The sequence below is a fragment of the Taudactylus pleione genome, unplaced genomic scaffold (assembly GCF_031769625.1).
Source record: "Taudactylus pleione unplaced genomic scaffold, aTauple2 ptg000671l, whole genome shotgun sequence".
Lineage (NCBI taxonomy): Eukaryota > Metazoa > Chordata > Amphibia > Anura > Myobatrachidae > Taudactylus > Taudactylus pleione.
Window position 1 is genome coordinate 8,396,787 of NW_028285073.1, and position 21,489 is coordinate 8,418,275.

The window sequence follows — 21,489 nt, forward strand, 5'->3', positions numbered from 1 at the left end:
GGCAAACTCAGCACAAAGGAGACCTATTACATTAACCCACACATACACATACTGTAGGGGTAATGGATAGAAACTGCACATGCAACACACATAAAAAACACTGACAGATGTACGGGGCCATGGTTTCATCCCAGCCTTCACACACTAAAGCCCTTCTTTTGCTGTCAGTTCACATTCCCATGTCCCCAGATGATCCCAATAAATCTGTCAGATCCTAATTGGCCAAGTATTGTTATGCTATGATGGGAGGCCCCAGTCTCTCATCCACCACATTATCTGTAACAAGAGATGAATCAGAGACATGGTTCCCGCCCAGTGTACAGTACCATGGCCTTGTCCTGCAATGTTTTGTACTGTAAATCACTGATTTCTATGTACTTTGTAAGGCGCTGCGGAACCCTTGTGGCACCATAGAGCCCTGAGACTCTGGGGTCTATGGACCTGATTCAGAGCCGGACGCTATTTGCGCTCGCTCGTCCAGAAAAAGGGGCTGGCTATTTAAATTAACCGTTCGCTCTTTGCGGTCTGTTCACGCCTCTATGTCTGAACGAGCGAACAAAACATGCGAACGTAATTTTGTAAAAAAACGCCCCCTGGCCGCTCGCATCATACGTCATGTCCGCTATTTATTAGATTAATCGAGTACATCGGACGGCGTATGAACTGCTCGCTATTCTTGTGGTTGGTTTTTCCTACCACAATCATGCGAGCAGCTCAGGCTAAAAGACAACCAAGTGATGTGGTGGATGACGCGGCTTTGTTAATTATGCACACCCTTAAAACGGCCGTTTTGACCGTTTGGCACGCCTGCGTTCGGATTTCCACTCCCCGTTTTCAAGCACCTTCCCCTGTTACCACCCACAAACGCCTCATCCTGTCACTCAAAATAGCAGGCATTCGCTATTTAGCGAACACACGATTTTCGGCCGCACTGACTGGTTCATGCATGCGTATTAAAATCCTTACGCATGCGCAGTTGTGTGAACATCGGTCGGAACGAACGAGCGGCCGCTTACGAGCGGCTCTGAATCAGGCCCCATGTACTAAGCAGTGTTAGGAGACAGAGTGAAAACTGATAAGTCAGTGATAAGGTGCCAGCCAATCAGTTCCCAACTGTAATTTTTCAAACACAGCCTGTGAGATGACAGTTGGGAGCTGATTGGCTGGCACCTTATCACTTTCTTATCACTTTTCACTCTGTCTCCTAACACTGCTTAGTAACTAGACCCCTGTGTTTTATCTTTGCTATGGTATGATCCCCATCTTCCCACTGTCTCCGTAGGTGGGTGCTAATGACAGGTGTAACCAAAATACACCGGTACTAGGTAACAGCTACTGATCTGACCCCTCCCACCAGTGTCAGTGAGGTCATCACCTGAGAGCTCCCCCAACACTTTCTAAAGGCTCATACACACTGAACGGTATGCTCCATGAGCGATATCGTTAAGTGTTATCCCTTGAACTCCCGGGTTCAATGTCGGGAACGACGTTGAGCATACACACTGAATGATATCCTTAACGATATCGCTCAGTGACGTACCCTGTCACATCCCCGAACTAGCAGATTCTGATGATATTGTCAGATTGTCCTGCAAGTTCACATGACGGCAGACGTCGTTAACAATCTGCGGGTGTGCGCATCGTTAACAATATCGTGCATACACACTGGACGATATTGAACACCATGAACGATAACGATATTATCGTTTCATGTGTATGAGCCTTAAGTATAATTTTTTAAAACATAATACTGGTAGGTAAAATGGCTGCTGACAAGAAATAAATAAAAATAAATAAATGAATAACCCTAGTGTATATGTGTGCCCAAGTGATAGTGGAGCTTAAAATCTGTGTTCCCTAACTGATGTGAACGGCTGAAACGTTTTCTATAAAGTGTTGCATAATAGGTGTGTGCGATATAAATATTGGTTAATAAATAAAAAAATAACTTGTTCTCATAGGATCCTCGTGTATAATATCTACCTACACTGCACAGGGGGAGCATGCTAAATTCTTGCACTCAGATCATCAACTTTTATATTACATGAATTAGGGCATCATTCAGCTGGGATAGCAAGTCTGCGGACGCACGCCCCCGGCCGGTTTGCGTTCTGCGCATGATTGACAGGAAGTGCCACTTGGGGGGTGGAGATGGGGGGTGGTTGAAGGAATGCAGGCGAGCCTATGCGTTTGAACGCCGTTACAGGGGCGTGCATAATTAAACCCCTACGACAGCATACGCAGCCAGAGGTCTAGATGGCAACCGGAAGTTTCGCAGTTTGTGAGTCAGGTCAAGCTCAACTACAACTGTGCGTATAGGTCCGATGTTACCGATGTTACCGCTGACTTGCGGATGTATTTAATGGGAAGTGGGCAGCTTTATAAGCTGGTGGGCGTCTTGGTATAGTGTTACGATCGCGGTGCATTTGCATAATTTCCTAGCGCATCCGTAGACTTGTGATGAATGATGCCCTTAGTTCAATGCTGATATTCCGTGTTAAGCTGGGTACACACTAAACGATGTGTGTACCCAGACTGCCGACGGGCCAACATATCGGGCTGTCCGTACACACTGGGCGACCTGGTGCCCGACCGCCTAATATGCGGCCCCTCCTCGCATAGCGCTGCATGGGATCTTCAGCCGCATCACCTGATCTTAAGGTGCCTACACACTAGACAATATTTTACACGATTCGTCAGATTTCGACGCATCGTGTCATATATGTCCAAATCACGATGCCGATGTGTGATTTGCCAATCTCATACACGATGATGTGCAATAGATAGATTTTGGACACGGGTGTGATATGTATTACCGCCGGCCGTTCAATTCCCGACAGTGGCTGCCCGACAAAGGAGGAAATCCTGACCGTCCTTAAGGTAAGTATTTACTAACCTAACCTAACCCCCCTAACCCTAACCCTCCTTAGGGGTGCCTAACCCTAACCTCCTCCCCTGTGCCTAAACCTAACCCCCCCTTCCCCGCTGCCTAAACCTAAGTCCCTGAGGGGGTGCCTAACCCTAAACCTCCCTCCCCCGCCGCCTAACCCTAATCTCCAGGGGGGTGCCTAACCCTAAGTCCCCCCCGGGAGCCCTAAACCTAACCCTCCCCAACCCCCGCGACTGTCCACTGCGGCGCCCGGCATCCGCTCGATCGGGATGCCAGGTGCCGATCTCCCTACGTTGGGTAAATTACAGGCGTCTACATTTAGATGCCTGTCGTTCGTCCTTAGTCAGGATAAAGCAGTCTGGAAGCCAGCGGTCGGCATTTAGACCGTCAGGTTCCAGACTACATCCCTTGTACACGGTAGATGTTAAGTCAGATTGGACACTTTTTAGCACCATATCGTGTCCTGGAGTGCCGGGAGCTGCCGGGGAGAGTTCAAGGGAATTAGCTCACGATATTGCATCGTGAGCACATTGGGCCTTATTCAGACCCGGTCGCAAGCGCTGAGCGCTCGCAACTGGGTCGATGTTTGCCCACTGGACATGCGCACATCGGAGCCGGCTCCGATGTACGCATGTGCGAGACCCGGCTAGCGACGGGCGCTCCGATGCTACGGGTCTCTTACAAAAGGGAGCGAGCTGTCGATGGTGATTGACAGCTCGCCCCGTTTGGGAGGTGGGTAGGGGGGGGTGGCCGGCCAAACGGAGGCGTTCCCGACGGAACGCTTGCCGTTTGGGGGCAGCCCCACTGACATCAGCAGTGATGTCAGTGGGGAGCTTCCTGCTCGATCAGAGCAGGAAACTCCCTGGGGCTTGCGCTTGCTGAGACCCAACCTTAGGGTCTCGTCGCAAGCCCCGATGGTCACGATGGTCCTGACCATCGCGAACATCAACCTGGTCGCTCGCTAGAGCTGTGGGTGGTAACCCACAGCTTAGCTAGCGACCAGGAGGCCGCGCTACACACCATAAGCGGCCTCCCTCATTCAGAGCGAAAGCTTGTATCTAGCGATCGACTCTGAATGAGGGCCATTGTCTAGTGCAGTGGTTCTCAAACTTGGTCCTCAGGACCCCACACAGGTCACATTTTCCAGGTCACCCAGCAGGTGCACAGATGTAGTCTTTACTCACTTACACATTTTGAAAGATCCACAGGTGAAGCTAATTATTTCACTTGTGATTGTGAGGAGATCTGGAAAACATGCACTGTGTGGGGTCCTGAGGACAGATATTGAGAGCCTGTGGTCTAGTGTGTAGGCACCTTTACTGCATGTACATAAGACCAGACGATGAGGCGAGGACCCCACACTACACGATGGTAGGGCATAAACTCTGCACATATTTTATCGATTTGTCGTTTCGATGTGTCGGAATCGGCCAAATTGTTAAAAGCCATCGTGTAGTTTGTAGGGGCCTTTATACCTCAGAAAGTGCACAGAAGTCAACTCCATCTGCAAATATGTAAAACGTAAGACAAGCACAAATAATACTGAACAGTGAATATCTAGGTATGAGTAGACATGCCACTTACTGCATTAAAGTCTATGTGGTCACTGGTCCAAGCTGAGCTTTCTTCATTCTTCGATTCCTGCTAAAACAAAGGATAAATAACTCAACATTGGGTATAATAGCAAAAAGGACAAAAGTACATGAAATGCATTATAATAAATATAATAAAATAAAAATACAAATTTTCTGTGATTCATAGAACTGAACACAGAAAATAAACAAAACATATAAAAATTCTCTCCGTTAAAAGATAAAAATGTCCACAATGATGGCATAATCCTTGGACATCCATGATAATATGTTGGGATCGTTAATTTTTTTGGACTCTCGGTGTGTTATGGTGCATACACAGGGTCAGATTTTCTGTCAGATCTGAACAATAAAGATTTTAAAAATCGTTCATATCTGAAAGAAAATCTGACATGTGAGCCTGCAACGATGAACGATGCGCGTTCCTGCTGGTCAGGTAACGATATCTGACATCTGATGTATTTGCAGTCAGATTTGGACGATTCCATTCATTTTATTACAGTCTAAAATCGTTCAAATCATTCAAATCGTTAGTAAAATCGTTCATCTGACATATCTGACCATGTGTATGCAGATTCAGCTAATCAGATTATACATGGGCAATATCAGAACTTTATACAGAGGGCCAATAAGCAGTCCTCAGTGCCATTACAGCAGGTGCTGTCAACCTATGGCTGATCATATAATAGGTGCTGGGCATACACTGCCAGATAAAATGCCTGTCAGACCAACAGACATGTTAACTGGCAGCCTGACACCCTGCAGATATCACGGGAATACACTGAGATATCTCACAGTGTATTGGCCCCGATATCTGCGCTCCTTCCCTGGGTAGGAGACATTTCCCCGTACCTTACCTGTGAAGGAACAGGGGAAATGGCTGTCAGTCGGCCGCGACTGGGAAGACACTGCCCGATGCGGTCGACTTTTAACTTACAAAATATCGCATTGGACGGACATGCTGGACGATATGGCAGGCCCGACCAATCAATATTTTACCCTCGGTTGGCCGCACACACAGTACAATTTTCAGGGTGGTCGGCCGATATTGAGCTGATCCCTCCTATAATTTTATAGTGTATGTCCAGCTTAACAGGTCTTTAATTACATTTGGTGGGGAAAAAAATGTTTGTCACTTCTCTGATTGGCTGCCGGACTTCGTGTGCCTCCTTGATGATTGATATAGGCCACCGCAGTCGCGTTTTCGGACTAAATCTGGACAGACCTGGCCTGAAGTAGTTCCGTCGCCAGAATGAGCGCTCTGTGCACTGCACGAAGCTACAAAACATTTATCTGTAGGTGACTTTCCTGATCAGTCCACTTTCCCTGACAGGTGTGAAGACCTGTCACCGCTCCCCATCCTGGGACCCATAACGGGCGACCCCTGTCTAGATGAGTCATCTGCAGCCACCAAGCGAGGGAGAGCCGAACCTCTGGCTAGATGCGGATCATCTGAGACTTTGGGCCTGATTCAGAGCCGCTCGTAAGCGGCAGTACGCTCGTTCCGAGCGATGTTCGCCCATCTGCGCATGCGTACGGTTTATAATACGCATGCGCGAACCAGTCTGTGCGGCCGAAAATAGTTTGTTCGCTAGATAGCGAATGCCTGCTATTTTGAGTGACAGAATGAGGCGTATGTGGGTGGTAACAGGGGAAGGTGCTTGAAAACGGGGAGTGGAGTTCAGAACGCAGGCGTGCTTAAAGGTCAAAGCGGGTGTTTTATGGGTGTGCATAATTAACAAAGCAGCGTCATCAACCAGGTCAGTTGGGTGTTCCTGTCACTCATCCAGCTTGTGCGAGCGACCTGGAGACCGTCGCAATTATTGCGACCATCGGCCTTACGACAAGTCCACTACTGACATCAGTAGTGATGTCAGTAGGTACTCCCACAAACGCCAGGCGTTCCTAAGGGAACGCCTGCGTTTGTCCAGCCACCCCCCTACCCGCCTAGAAAACGGGGCGAGCCGTCACTCACCATCGACAGCCGCCCCGTCTTGTAGCGAGCCCTGTAGCAACTGAAGTTCAGTCGCTCGGCGGGGCTCGCGCATGCACACGCCGGACACGGCGCATGTGCAGTGGCCAAACATCGAGCCGCTCTCTGAATCATGCCCTATGTGTCCTCTGCCAGACTCCTAAAGAAAGAAGAGGAAGAAAGAAAAAGGGAGAAACACCTGAGTTAAGTGACAATTGGGTATCATGTATGAAGGAGGTATAACAGGAGGAACAGCAACAATCCCAAGTGCAGCTGGTTGTGTGTGTAGGACACATGCAGTGACCTGTTATCAGGGCCGGCTCCAGGACTAATAGCGCCCTGTGCCGGCCGAGTGCTCTGCGCTCCTAATCGCGCGCTGCTGGCCGGCTTACGTGACGTTATCTGAGGGGCGTGCCCGCATGGCACGCCTCCAAAAATGTCAGGCTGGGGAGAGTCTCACTAGCTGGGCTTCCCCCAGCCCTCTCACGGCACTGAATGGATGCTGCGCGCATGCACGCAGCATCCATTCAGACTCCGGGGTTCCGGCACCAACCTCCCGATTTGACCACCCGCGGGCCACTTCGGCCCATGGGTGGAACAGCAGGACAGTACTGTCCCGCTGAAATCGGATGCTGGGGAAGGGTGCGCCCTCTGTGGGTGGCGCCCCTGGTCGACCGCTCAGGTCGAACACCCAGAGAGCCGACCCTGCCTGTTATAAAGTGGGGTAATGACTACAGGATAGTTGTTCTTGGAAAGTTCACCAGGAGAACATGAATAGTAACTATAAGTAATATTAAGGTGTGTGATTTCAAATCAGAGACTCTTTGCATGTGACGAAGGCGCCCCCCCCCAAAAAAAGGGCTTGTGGCACCCCTGTTTTCTTCCCATTATTCTGGGGGCATGCTCCACCGCACTGTGTAGATGTTATGTGCAGCGGTGAGTGTTCCACCCAACCCCCTCCCCCGTGGACACTGGCCCATGGTAGGGAAGGTGGAACAGTCCCGAAAAGCGAGCGGGACTGCCCTGCCCAGAGCAGGACAGTTGGGAGTTATAGTGTATAGTATGTATCAGGTGTGTGTGATGTCAGTGTGACCTATGTAAAGTGATCAGTGTGTATCAGGTGTGGGATATCCATATGCCCTGAATGTATCAGGCATGTGAGGTCAGTGTGACCTGTGCATAGTGATCAGTTTGTATAGGGTAAATAGATTTGTATCAATTAATAAGATGAGCGGGGTCTCAAACTAGTATCTTACCTAGGGCCCCATAGAGTCATAGGGGTCTATTTACTAAGGCTTGGATGGAGATAAAGTGAACGTAAAGTCCCAACCAATCAGCTCCTAATTGCCATGTCACTAGCTGTTTGAAAAATGACAGTTAGGAGTTGATTGGCTGGTACTTTATCTCCATTCACTTTATCTCCAACCAAGGATTAGTAAATAAACTGGCTCAGGCAAGTGCAAACTCATGGTTATTTAGTGCTGTAGGCTATGCAAGGTTGTTCTTTAGTGGCTATAATAAATTTGTGGCTTTATACGGATGTAGTCAAAATACCGATGGCCGTCTATTGAAATCCCGTCGACGGAATCCCGACCCGGGACTACACATAGGCCGCTAAATCCTGAAGCCAGCCTACTTACCGATGCCGGAATTCTGACAAACGGCATCAACCAAGCGGGGCGCCCTTAGCGGTTAGCCGCAGGGGGGGTAGCATTAGGCACCACGGGGGGGGGGGGTTAGCGTTAGACTTTCGGGGGAGGAGGGAGGCTAGGGTTAGGCACCTCTGGGAAGGGTTAGGGATAGGCACCACTTGGGGGGTGGTTAGGTTTAGGTACCATGGGGGGGTGGGGGGTTAGGGTTAGGCAGTAACAGGAGGGTTAGGGTGCAAGAAGGGAGGGTTAGAGTTAGGAAGAGAAGGCGGACGGTTAGTATACTTACCCGACCCGTCGGGATTCCGAGCATCGGGGTGCCTTAGTCGGCATTTTGACAGCAGGCATCCCGACAGCCGGTATATCATACCCAACCTGTTTATACTAGTGTATGAAAATGCTGTGGAAGTAGGAGACAGTGCAGAATATTAAATAGTAAAAATCCTTTATAAAAAGCAAAACTTAATTATAGAGTAATCAGAAACAGTATAGTGTCATGCAGTTTATATGGCTCATCCGAAGAAATAATAATAAGCAGTTTACATACTGTACCATTAAACCATGGGTGACATGCATGGTATATCTCATGTACAGTGCATTCCAAAATAAGCAGGCAGAACAAATTCAATTAAAAATTTTGAGATGAGGATACAGTAAGTCAAAATATGTACCTAAGTTTTGTATCACACCCACTAACGAGTCAAACTGTATAATTCTGCAGGACCAGGGTCATTTCATTTCAATTCATCGACATGTTCAGTTTAACCCTTACAGATCATACAGTATATGAATTTCAAGGAGTCCTCTTGAACTAATGGCAAAGTAGGCAAAGCTCCTGGGACCCGCTTCACCGTCTCCTGAAGCTGACTTGGCCTTTACGACAATTCGATGAGAATTGCATCAACATGCCTGACCTTTCCCCCTGCTGGGTGATTACTAGAATCACATCTTTGCACAGAAGGGAGCAGGGTCTTGACGTCACAAATCACATTCTCACGCAACCCGCATTTTTCAATTGGACCATTGGACCTCCCCTTCAGGATCGCCAGCAGGGCGAGAGTTCCCTTCAGTATCTCCAGAAGGAAGCTTCGCTCAGGTCGGTGAGTCAAATTTACGAACAGTGTAGATAAGCAAAAGTTTTTGTTTGTGGAATTTTGTATGCACTGCTCTCAATAACTTAAAGAAATGAACCAGTCCCTGCTGGTCTGCAGATGCGGCAGAGAGAAGTAGATGTGTGGGTTGAGGACAGATTGTAGCCTGTCCATGGCTTGGGCAAGGGATGACCAACAGTAGGTTAACCATTGATGGTCACCATTAATTGTACTATTGGTGGCTACTGGCTAACCTTGATATTATGAAACCAGATATTATGAAACCATCCATGGGGAACCATCAATGGTTTCACCCACTGATGGTCATCCCTGCTCTCACTGGGCAGCGAACCAATCGGAGTTGAGGGCAGGCCTTTATGGGTCGCATCAGGGGGCGGAGCTATGTTCCGTGTCCCGGGACCAGGGAGAATAAAAGGCGGAGAACCATTAGATCTCTGCCACTGATGGAAAAACCATTCCCCTTGGATGGTTATTAACCATCGATGGTAGATGGAAATCCTTAGCTCAGCTCAGACCCCAAAGAGCATACCTCTATTGTACTATGCTTTCTCTACAAAAGAAGGGACTGTATTTTACTTTATTGTTTTTTCTTATTCACCTTTATTTTCAGCTTGGAGATTAGAACCTTTGGGTACCACATGATGTGTTATAATGAAAGAGCACACGAAGGCGGAAGCAGTTCGACAAACCACAGACGAAAACAGTTTTTAACCTAAATGTGCTGAAATAGGTGACCCAGAAACAGCCTTTTGTACTGTACTCTCTATAAGAAAAGCCAGGCTATAATATATATTTGTTTTCTAGGAAAACATGCTTACATACTCAGGGGAAGTGACCACCACTGAGACAGGAGGCAGGGTATGAAAGGACAACAGCTTATAAGTGGAGCTAAACCTGGGGGATAATATTTAATATGTTTTTTCCACTTATTTTCTTTATTTTCTTTTAAATTCAGTCACATTTCCACTGAATTTTACATTCTTTCAGTAAGGAGAGAATAATCATGTCAATGTAAAGCCTGTTTACAGCTTTTATACAAGAAGATGCCTATTCTGCAGTTAGAAGACGCTCCATATAAAGTGAAACCAAACAAGGAAATAAAAATCATGCCAAACTCAATTTTGCCTGCTGGGCACAGTACACAGCTCAGTCTAGAAAATCAGCCCTAAGCAAAGCCCTAGCCATCCATGCTTGTGTCCAGAGACTCCAAACCTCTTTCAGGCAGGTGACTCCTTTTTCGAAGAGCCAGAACTGTTGGGAGGTCTCACATAGATTTGCCCAAGTATATTTTAGAAAAGGTTATTATCTTCTACGATTTATTTATATCTCTGCCCCGATCAAAATCTCGCCGACCAACCCAACTAGAGAATGGCACCAGCAGTCATTGTAAAGGCCGGCGTGCTTTATACTGACTGCAGGTGCCGTTTAACATTTTCACCTGGAAACAGCGGCTTACAAAAACCTCTGCTCTGTAAAAAAAATCCCTAAGTGTCTAATATCTACCCAGTGAACCACACCATCTCCTCTTTGTTACCTTTGAGTTGTTTCTACCATATCGTCCCCTAATTCACTTACTATATGACACTGCTATTTCACCTCCTCCTCCAGTCACTTATCCAGCCTCTGTTCACTCTCTTCTGCTACCAAGGATGAGGTCTTCACTTTCCATTCTTCCTCCTCCCCCTCAACCAGACACCTTGGCCTCGTTACCTCCCAACTCCTCCATTATCCCAAATACTTGCCTGCACAAAGCATCTACAAACACATCTGCACTCATCTCTCCTATCTTCAAGAAACCATCTCTTGGGCCTACCTATCGCCAGCTTTGCCCTAATTTCCTCCTCACCTTTGCTTGTATATACAACCACCTAATGCACTTTCTCTACACTAATTACTTTCTTGTCCCTCAGTTGTCCATCATTTAGATCATCGAGACTGCTCTCACTAAAGTGACTGATGTACCTACAGTAATTTGGGGAGTCTCCTTTCCCTACTCATCCTACTTGACCTCTCTACCTTTTTTGATATAGTAAACCACAGTCTTGGCCTTTGCAGCGATGTTCTCTCCTGGCAGTGTCTCCACTTTTGACACATTCTTTAGACCATCTATCTTTTGGGTTCTTAAAGGCTGTGTTTTTGGCACTTTGCTTTTCACAGTTTATACCTTCAATCAGTTTACTAATATGCCCCTTCAGCCTTCATTATCATATCTATGCAGACAGCACGAATGTAACGGAGCTCCTGTCCTCCTAGAGTTACTATTCCTTCTGTAATCTCTCTCACGGTTATCACCACACTCTCCCCAATTCCCCAAGTGCACTGCTTTGGTGTCATCCTCGACTCCTCCATCAGCTTCACTCCACATAGTGTAAATACAGTCTCATGCGCAAAACATTTGCAAAATACATCTCTTTCTCACTCAGGGCTAAACAAAGTCTTTTTTCCATTGTCTTATTTTCTCCAGCCTTGATAAGTGCAACCTTCTACTAAAAAGGTCTTAGCCTCTCGGTCTTTCCCCTGTACAAACTGTCCTAGTTGCTGCAGTGAGACTAAAATCTTCTCTCATCGCTTCGCATTCCCACTCTGCACCCTAAACATTACTTCTAGAATTCAATTCAAGATACTTGCACTCAACTCCCCATTTAATGTTTCTTTCATTATAAGTAAATTACACTCCCTCTCACCCTTTCCAATCTGCCGCTGACTCTCGCCTCCAAAGACTTCAACCGTGCTGTTCCTTACTTATTGAATTCCCCTGCCCCACCTAAGCAGACTCTTGTACATATATTGTTCGTTGATTGAACAATGTATCTGTAGTGGATCGGCAGGTATGTGTACACCCGATATGTCTGTAGATGGACGGTGTAATGCACAGACATATCAGGTCAGCCCTGCAACATAGCCGATGCAGATATATCTTGCAGATATATTGTTACGTCTGGCTGTGTGTAAGGACAACCCACCGACCCCACGTACACTGGCCACAGGGACCACTGACACTGACATAACAACTGGAGGGCAAATCTAGATGCTGGTCCAGTTGTGATATCAGGCCAGACATATCGAGCAGACAATTGGCAAGTGTGTATAGCTTACAAATCAGCCGCCCGGACCAATCCATCATCTGAGTGTGTACCCAGAATCACGCTCTACCTTCATTCTTTCCAGCAGTATTTTAAAACCCATACATATCTTCACTATAGAAGAATGTTCTACCAACCACTGTTCCGTCACCACCTGACATTACTCCTCCTGAATGTTCTACCAGCCACTGTTCCATAACCACCTGACTTTACTCCTCCTGAATGTTCTACCAGCTACTGTTCCATTCCCACCTGCGGATACCCACTTCCTGAATAAAGCCGCTGGACAAAGCAGTCAGTGGCTCTTTTTGCACTAAATAGCATCTTCGTGGCCTCGCACCACTTCACAATGCCGGTAGTAGCAGGGGGCAGGGCCACAATGGCGCAATATCACCATCATACCTACGCACCGCCCACTTTGCCGATCCACGTTCTCCACCAAGCTGGCCAGTAAGTCGGTATGTATGCTCATAGCAAGTCAGAAAAATTACCATCCACAAAGTGTATTTTACAACCGTGTATTAGATTATCTTCAACTAGAAAAAGGCTACAGTTGTAGCCGAAACGCGTTGCTGCTCTCATACCAAGTTTTCTTGGGAACTCTCTCTTCAATATATCCGCTGACCTTCCATCAGAAGCCGCTGACTATTCTCTCAATTTACTGGCATGTCACTCCCCATTGCTGGGTCACTGCTGCAACCAAGACAGGACCCTACAACAGAGTAAGCACACGTGGTTTTCTGATTGTGGATCACCCCCCACTGGCTCATTACACCACCAATTAGACAGATACGGGAGCCGCCTGCCATTTCAGCGGCTCCTCGCTGCTCCATTGGGATTACCACGGGGACGGTGATCAGCCTTAACCACGGAGCTGCTCCAAGTTGCCGCTTGACTGACGGGCATTCATTTGCAATCTTACTTGTCTGCCCAGGAACAAACGCTGACTGTGAGTGCTATTTTCCAGTACGTCCAGCTATCCCGCTTACCGTGTTGATCCATCCACAGGTACAGTACTGGTCACAGCCAGCCAGCGCTAATACTGGCATTTACTGCACATACGGACTGTCATATTTCAATCAGCCAAGGTATACTTATAAAAATCTATGATTGGACTTTCCTCTAACATTATGGCTGCAATGTGAGTCACTGACTGAGGGCCTGATTCAGACCCGCTCGCGAGAGCTGAGCGCTCGCAAGCGGTCGGTGGTGCCCTAGTGCGCATGCGCACGACGGAGGGAGCTCCGTCGTGCGCATGCGCGAGACCCGCATAGCGACGGCCAGGCCGTCGCTATGGGTCTCGCACCAAAGGGGGCGTGCTGTCGATGGTGAGTGACAGCACGCCCCCTTTGGTGGGCGTGCCGGGGGCGTTGCTGCCCAGACGGAGGCGTTCCCATGGGAACGCCTACCGTCTGGGGCCGGCCCCACTGACATCACTAGTGATGTCAGTGGGAGTGATTTTGGCTCTGATAGAGTCAAAAGCACTCCTGGGCCTGCGGCAGCGAGACCCTACCGCAGGGACTCGTCGTAAACCCGATGGTCGCGATGGTCTTGACCATCGCGACCATCTTTTTGGCCGCTCACATAAGCTGTGGGTGGTCACCCACAGCTATGCGAGCGGCCAGGAGGCCGCTCCAATTTTAGGTAGGAGGGCCCTGATTCAGAGCGAGCGCTCTTGTCAGAGCGTCCGGCTCTGAATCAGGCCCCGAGTTCCTTATCAACACCACAGCTTATCATCAATTATCGTGATGGATATATCTCTACCCATATTAAATAACATCTACACAGCGAGTTGCAAATTAATGACAGACACTTGAATCTGTCCACCTAGGAATCTCTATATTTTTGGATACTATACCCATCACTTGATTTTTTTACTACAGTTTAATTGTTTATGTACAACAGTTTTTATGTTGTATCTGGCTATTGGGATACACATTTTTTTCAGGAGTCTGATCAACTTCATTTGTTTCAGATACTCATTGTTTTTTAATTGTATGTTTATGCTTTATTTTTCTTTGTTTTTTTATTTCAAAGTGTAATAAAAATACAATTTACATTTATATATGTGTCATCATCTCATGTGCCTGCATAAGTGTTCGAGCGCAGTTTACCTACTTTTTGTTTTTGCTAGTGAGGTTGATAATCGCCTCTTCCTTTTACTGTTGCATGGATATTTGATCCCCCTGCTTGATTGGCGCTGGGTGTATGTGTGCTTGCTTTCAACTGGTTACTAAACCTCACATTCAGACTATGGGCACCCGGAGCTATTCGATTCAGCGCGCTGTTTTGTCGGAGAATGACGGTTCTTGTGCCCCTCGCGCCTTAAACATGGTGTTTAGTTGCAAGAACCGGCATTCTCCGACTAAACTGCCCGGCGCGATGCGGTTTCCGTGGCGCTAAGGGCAGAAAACGCATCACACCTGTAGTTTTGTCAGATTTCTGCTCGCACCCCAGGAGGGATGAGAGAAGAAATCCTTAGTCAGGGGTTAACAGCACGCTGAATTGAATATCTCCGGGGCTTCTTCCCGGCGCTATTCAATTTGCGTTGGATTGAATCGCACCCTATGAGGCCTATTTATCAATTAATATTTGCAGGCTATCCCTTAAGTATCCCCAGCATTTATGTACAGGGGACTGCTGGAGACATCAGATATATCTGCTGCAGTCCCTTGTTCTTGCTCCCAAAAACAGCCCCCATTGGGGAGCTGCTTTTTTTGGCAAAACTTACCAAGCTACGGAATGCGATGAATTACGGAGCTTTGACCCTGTAGCTAACACCATACCCAGATGGCGGTAGCTGCTGTAACCTATAGACTACAGATCGCCAGAGTTACCGAGAGAGGGATCCATAGGATCTCTCCCCGGTCAGCAGACCACGCATGTGCAGTAGAGCGCACGGCTCCCAAAGGAGAAGTGAAGGGATCGCATTAGCACTACTTACCACATGTACAGGCTCTTTTTGGAGCCCCTGTCACTACAGGCATTTCTTCATACATCCCAACCATCTATAATTACTTATTGCCAATAAATAAATATGCTCCTTAAGCTGGGTACACACTTAACAGATATACCTGCAGATAATTGTTCATACACACTGAACCACCATTATTTGTCTTCTGTCTGCGGGTCCCGCTGGCCGGGGAGCATATTGCGCCCCCCTTTCCGCGGCCTTTGCAACAAGAGTACGGGCGTTTGGGAGAACGCTCGTAGACACAGCACAATATATCCACACTTCGTTCACAGACATATTCCTGGTACACACTGGCCGACGGGCACCCGATATATTGGCCAATCAATTGATTGGCCAATATATCTGCCAGTGTGTACCCAGCATTTGTTTCAGACAAACTATTATGACATTCAAGATATTACATACTGGTTGTAAGTATACATATATCGATGGGTGCGATGTATTCCTTTATGATAGTTTAAGCCAGATTCTATATCTCACCACCAACTGCGGTTTGAGAACAGACTTTCCCTCACATTCCACCATTATTTTCAAACAGGTACAACGACAATCTGATACAGTGGATTGTCACATGTTTGCAATAGTTTACAATCCGCACTTAGAAATAATTTTCTGTAAGGAAACGCTTCTGTTATTTCCCATACTTAATCACTTTATGAAGAAAATAAGGCAGTATTTGAAAATCAACTAATGACAACATAATACACAATCAAAATATGTAAAAGTATAGAATAAAGGATAAAGGCACGAAAGGAGAGAAGAAAATGCAAGGATGTCCCATAAACTACAATAGTAAAGATGAAAAGAAAACAAAGTAATGCTAAGGATAATATATATATAATAAAATGAAGTCCCGATAAAAAAAATCATGTCATCAAATACATGCACGTTAGACCTGACATGCACAGCGTGCGCTATCTCAACGTCTTTTTCTCTTAATGAGACAGGGGAAGCACTGAAGAGAAAGGTGAGGAAAGAGATTTTTTTTTTTTTTTTTTTAAAGGCAGCGTCAGGAACAGCAGCTAGTATCAGGGGCGTATCTATAATGGGTGCAGGGTGTGCGGGGAACACAGACCCCTGGGTCCAGGGGGGCCCCGCACCACACACCCTGCACCCATAATATTACTTACCTCTCCGGAGTCTCACGTCGGCGCAGGGGGTCCGGCGCTGTAAAACGACTGTAAAATGTCCGCAGCGCCCATTTTCCCATCATTTGCGCATGCGCAGTACAAGGAAAATGGCCGCCACAGCCATTTTCCCGGTGACCTGTGCAGACACTATAGACTCTGGGCACACTCTAGTGCCCAGAGTCTATAACTCCGGCGCTGGCCACGCACAGCTCAGTGCGCTGCCAGCCGCCGAGCAGAGAGGAGGGAGCCCGTGTCGGAGACTGCACACGGGACCCCTCCTCTCCAGAAACAGCCCTGGCTAGTATAATATGTGGAAATGGAACTTTTACCTCTTCACTTTGAATATTAGGACATAGGGCCAGATTCAATTAGACGCGAAAAGCCGAAATCGGCAACAACGTTTCGCCTATTGCCTCTTTTCGCCTGTTTGCATCTTATCTCCAAATTCAATTCCAGGATTTTTTCGCCTAAGCGGAAACCCAATGCACTGAAACAGACGGAAAAGTTTCTCCAATGAATGGCAGGCGGAAAAAAGTGTAAATGTGTGCAAACCTGGGGAAATTATTCAGAACCCTTTGGACACCACCCCCCTCCCCTCCCCAAAGGTCAAATCAGAACATCCCGATAAATTTTTGGGGCGAAAATTAAAAAAGTGGGGGACAAGGATAAAAACTAGCAAAATAGGTTTCTTGGGGGGCTGTATGGATGGGACCGGTGTTTTTAGGATTGCAGGTGCATGCAGCAGGTGGATTTTTCACATTTTTTAAAAGTGCACTTTAGACACACAAAAATATGCTAGCACCCATTTTCAAGTACCCCAAATTTGACAGGACTATTTACAAAAAATACTGTTTTCTATAATTTTTCACCACTTTTACAAATATACTCCTAGAAAGTTTTTAACACAGGGGAAATCGCGGGGACGTGTATGCCGCAAATTTGCATCCCAAACAGGGGAATGCGGCGGAAAGTACAACAGGCGAATATTTTCTGACTTTTCGCGTCTAATTGAATAAGGGCCATAATATTCTATTTTCATCTGTGATATGCACATTGAATGGTGATTTACAGAATATGGGGGTCATTCAGACCCGCTCGCGAGCAAAGGACGCTCGCAAGCGGGTCGATGTTTGCCGAATGTGCATGCGCACGATGGAGGGAGCTCCGTTGTGCGCATGCGCGAGACCCGGCGAGCGACGAGGAATACGTCGCTCGGGGTCTCGCACCAAAGGGGGCGTGCTATCGATGGTGACTGACAGCATGCCCCCTTTGGTGGGCGTGCCGGGGCCGTTGCTGCCAGACGAAGGCGTTCCCATGGGAATGCCTACCGTCTGAGTCCGGCCCCACTGACATCAGTAATGATGTCAGTGGGAGTGATTTTGGCTCTGATAGAGCCAAAATCACTCCTGGGCCTGCGGCAGCGAGACCCTACCGCAGGGTCTCGTCGCAAGCCCGATGGTCGCGATGGTCCAAGACCATCGCGACCATCATCATGGACGCTCGCTATAGCTGTGGGTGGTCACCCACAGCTATACGAGCGGCCAGGAGGCCGCTCCATTTTTAGGGAGGAGGGCACTGATTCAGAGCGAGCGCTATGGTCAGAGCATCCGGCTCTGAATCAGGCCCTATGTACAAAAGATTTTCAACAAGTCTCTTCTTTTTATTCCTTTATTTTAGTTTTACATGTTCCCCCAATTGACAATTTACCCGATTTTTCACCATTTTCATTTAGAACTATGGAAAAAATAAAAGCGGGAATTCAATTGTTTTTGGGTGCCCGCAGTTTCGTTAGGAACTATTCAATTGGTTGTGCCCCTGGCGGGAGTGCTGCGGGCGCCCATCACTCATCACGGATTTCTGCACGCAGCCTCCTGAGGTGTGAGCAGAAATCCGACCAAAGTAGAGCATTTGGACAGCTTAAACTTATTGCATCCGGCTTTTAGACAGGATTAGCCGCTTTACACGACTAAACCCCTGCAATTTGGTCGCAACATCTGCGATAAGTTATGGGAGCCCGTGGCACAAACAATTAAATATCGCCCTATGCTTTAGACAGGAGCTACTCACATGAGAAAATAATTGAATTCCACCCGAAAGGGGACAAATGGTCAAATATTTGGTGTAATCCCCACATACAAATATTGTACTTACATTCACAGCAAGATGCATGCAAAGTGTTATCAGTAGCACCTGGTTTACGCCAGGCATACAATTATGTCATTGTCACATACAACAAATTCTCCTAAAAAGCTTCATCTCAGCCTTTATAGGTGAGGAAATCTATAGATTACATTTTATCACACGGTGTGCAGAATATTCTTTTTCTCTTTTCCTTTATGGAGAAAATTATACAGTATTTGGACAAATGTCTCACTCGAGACATGACAGAAGAACTTAAGGCTCCCATACAACACATAGATTGTCACAATTCCTCGATCCCCAGACATTGATGAAATCCAACCTGTTTGATTTCCCCGATTTGCCGAGCCTGACCAAAACATGATCGGGAAAAGGCATATCGAGGATTTTTAACATGAAGAAATTCTCCGATTCCCAGACGGATAGGCGATCACTGATGGCCGCCTATTGACATTTCCGACCTGCGGTTTTACAATATTATGTAGAATTAACATTGATTAATTTTTTTCTCTCTCCTGGTTCTTTGAGGAGACCTTTTAGTTATTTAGTTAACCTCCTTAGCACCAATTTTTATATTCCACGGGGATGGGAGCTTTACAAGTAAATATAGCACCAAGCGGCCGCCACAATTACGTCAAATTCAGAAGCCGGCAAGTGAAACCTAGGAGCCAAGAAAGGTGAGCATCTGTTTGCATCAGAAGCGGATTCCAACAACTAGGCACGTGCAGTCATTTTTAGGTGCCTCAACCACCTGGCCCAAGCCCAGAACTGATAGTACATGGTTTTGTTCTAGGAATACTAAAGGACATAATAATTTTATTCTTATTAAGAATCATTGCTCAAAATAGCATTCTAAGAGAATTATGCAAAAGAAAAAAAAAAGAGGATTAAAGATACTCATTTTTGTAAATGGAAAAAAATATCTTGCAAAAACAAAAATGGACTAATGTAGGTCCCTAATCTTGCAAATTGTGCAGACAGCTATTATTCTGCATTTAAGATCAGACAGGATGGGACATAAAACAAGTCACATCCTGTTTAACAGGGTTGTTCAGCACCACACAGTACCTGGTCTGAGGGATTGGGCGTATCTTTTCTCTTATTGCCGGACTTTAGGATCTTGCTGAAGAAGTCCATGTTATAATGTAACGTGAGGAAGCTCTGCACTGCCACCCAGGAGACGCACAATCAGCCTGGCTCTGTCTGTGTGATTTGCACTTTTGCACTGCAGGCATTGGCTGCAATCTCCAAGGCACATGAGGCTAACGTCAGAACTAGGCCTGCCCTCCTCTCTGACTGGCTCAGCCTAACAAACAAACACTGCTCAACTCCTTGCTGCTGCTGCTGCTGCTGCTGATTCACTTACACTGAGTAACTGTATGAGTATTGGAAAATCTATGAAACTGAATGTTTGGCAGCTGATTGTTTATTTCGTCCTTCTCTTCCAGTCACCCAGCTCAGCTGTTAAGGCCCCCATAAACAGCAATTGATTGCAGCAATCGTGCAATTTGCAATCGATTGTGTATAAAAATCTTTCCCTTTTCCAATCGATTGCAGAATTGCCACAATCGATTGAAAAAGGGAAAGATTTTTATACACAATCGATTGAAAATTGCACGATTGCTGCAATCAATTGCTGATATATGGGGACCTGACAGCCCAAAACACTTGTCCTAATGTAGGATATTCACTCCTTTCTCAATAGTACTCACTCAACGGGGGCGATTCAATTGTTTTTTTACGACGTGATAATTAATGCGCGCCCAGTGTTGCAATTCAATTGTTCTAGGCGCTCATTAATTATCGCCCTCTATGAGACCGGGTTTAGCCATGTAAAACGGCTAAACCCGTCTAAAGTTCTGGGGGTCTCTCACACATTTCGGCTCGCACCCTCAGAAATGCCGGCTGCTATCGCGCCCTGACGTAGCAACTATTGAATTGCTCAGTCGGGCGTCTTAAAAAAAAGCAGCCGGCAAAAGAATTGAATCGCCCACTCCGGCTCTCAATCTAGTTTTTTGTTGCACATTCTGCTGGCCAACGACCATCGATGGTTTGACATCAGTGGTTTTGACATCGGTGACAGAAATCCGATGGTTAGGGGGGAATTCCATTCCCCAGCATCGATGCAATGTGCCATGCCAGAACGGCACATATAGGTGCTAGTATAAAACTTGTAATGTTGGCACTGCCGTAACTGGCTGATTTGTCGGCAAATCGCACGGAATTGAATTCGCCTCTTATCCTTACCCAAATGGTGAATCGCAGTTAGAGAAGCTTCCAGAAGCCTCTGCATATCAGTGAGAGTTGCATAGTGCAATCGGTAGTCTGGTGGTATGCATTGCTGAGCCTGTGAATGAGTATACTGAGGGCTGTGCGAGTTCTGCAATTTCTGATCTACAAGAGAATCAAAATAAAGTACCGGCAGTAGTTGTTGGCTCTGTGGGGCTGATTCAGAGATGGACGCAGCTACTGTGCGAAAGTATGCAGCAGGAGGTGTTTTAAGGAAAAAGATGCCCACTGCCGGTTTATGTAATCCAAAGACGTAGCATTGGATCATCTGCATGAACATCGGTCATCTGGGTTATTCAGGATGTTGCCGGGGCCAGTGAAGCTGCTTGCCCCCATTTTGTAGGACGTCCCCCATCACCACCCCCTTCTTGCCCTCAAACGCTGCATACTGTCACTCACCTGACGTCTGCAGAACCCGATCTGCACATGCTCAGTACGGGTCCTGGCCATGAGCAGTTAAAAATAGGAGATGTACGTAAACCATCGGATTTGAGTACATTTCTGAATTAAGGGCCTGATTCAGAGCCGCTCGTAAGCGGACGCTCGTTCGTTCCGAGCGATGTTCGCACATCTGCGCATGCGTATGGGTTGTAATACGTATGCGCGAACTAGTCAGTGCGGTCGGAAATCGTGCGCTCGTAAAACAGCGAATGCCTGCT

At 46.9% G+C, this 21,489-nt stretch overlaps 1 protein-coding gene across 2 annotated transcripts in view; it reads right to left on the reverse strand.

Moving 5' to 3' along the window:
- Window positions 1-19,972, reverse strand: part of LOC148478227 (uncharacterized) — a 198,582-nt gene extending 178,610 nt beyond the window's left edge. Inside the window, exons 1-2 of one of the 2 annotated variants that reach the window (XM_088455750.1) lie at window positions 19,610-19,972; window positions 4,475-4,531 (exon numbers count right to left, since the gene is read on the reverse strand). In XM_088455750.1, the coding sequence (XP_088311876.1) occupies window positions 4,475-4,531; window positions 19,610-19,678 (126 nt within the window). In that variant the 5' untranslated portion in view covers window positions 19,679-19,972. Of the gene's footprint in view, window positions 1-4,474; window positions 4,535-19,609 lie in introns of both variants that reach the window. The other variant, XM_088455749.1, reaches the window with a different exon arrangement.
- Window positions 19,973-21,489: the final 1,517 nt, after the last annotated feature.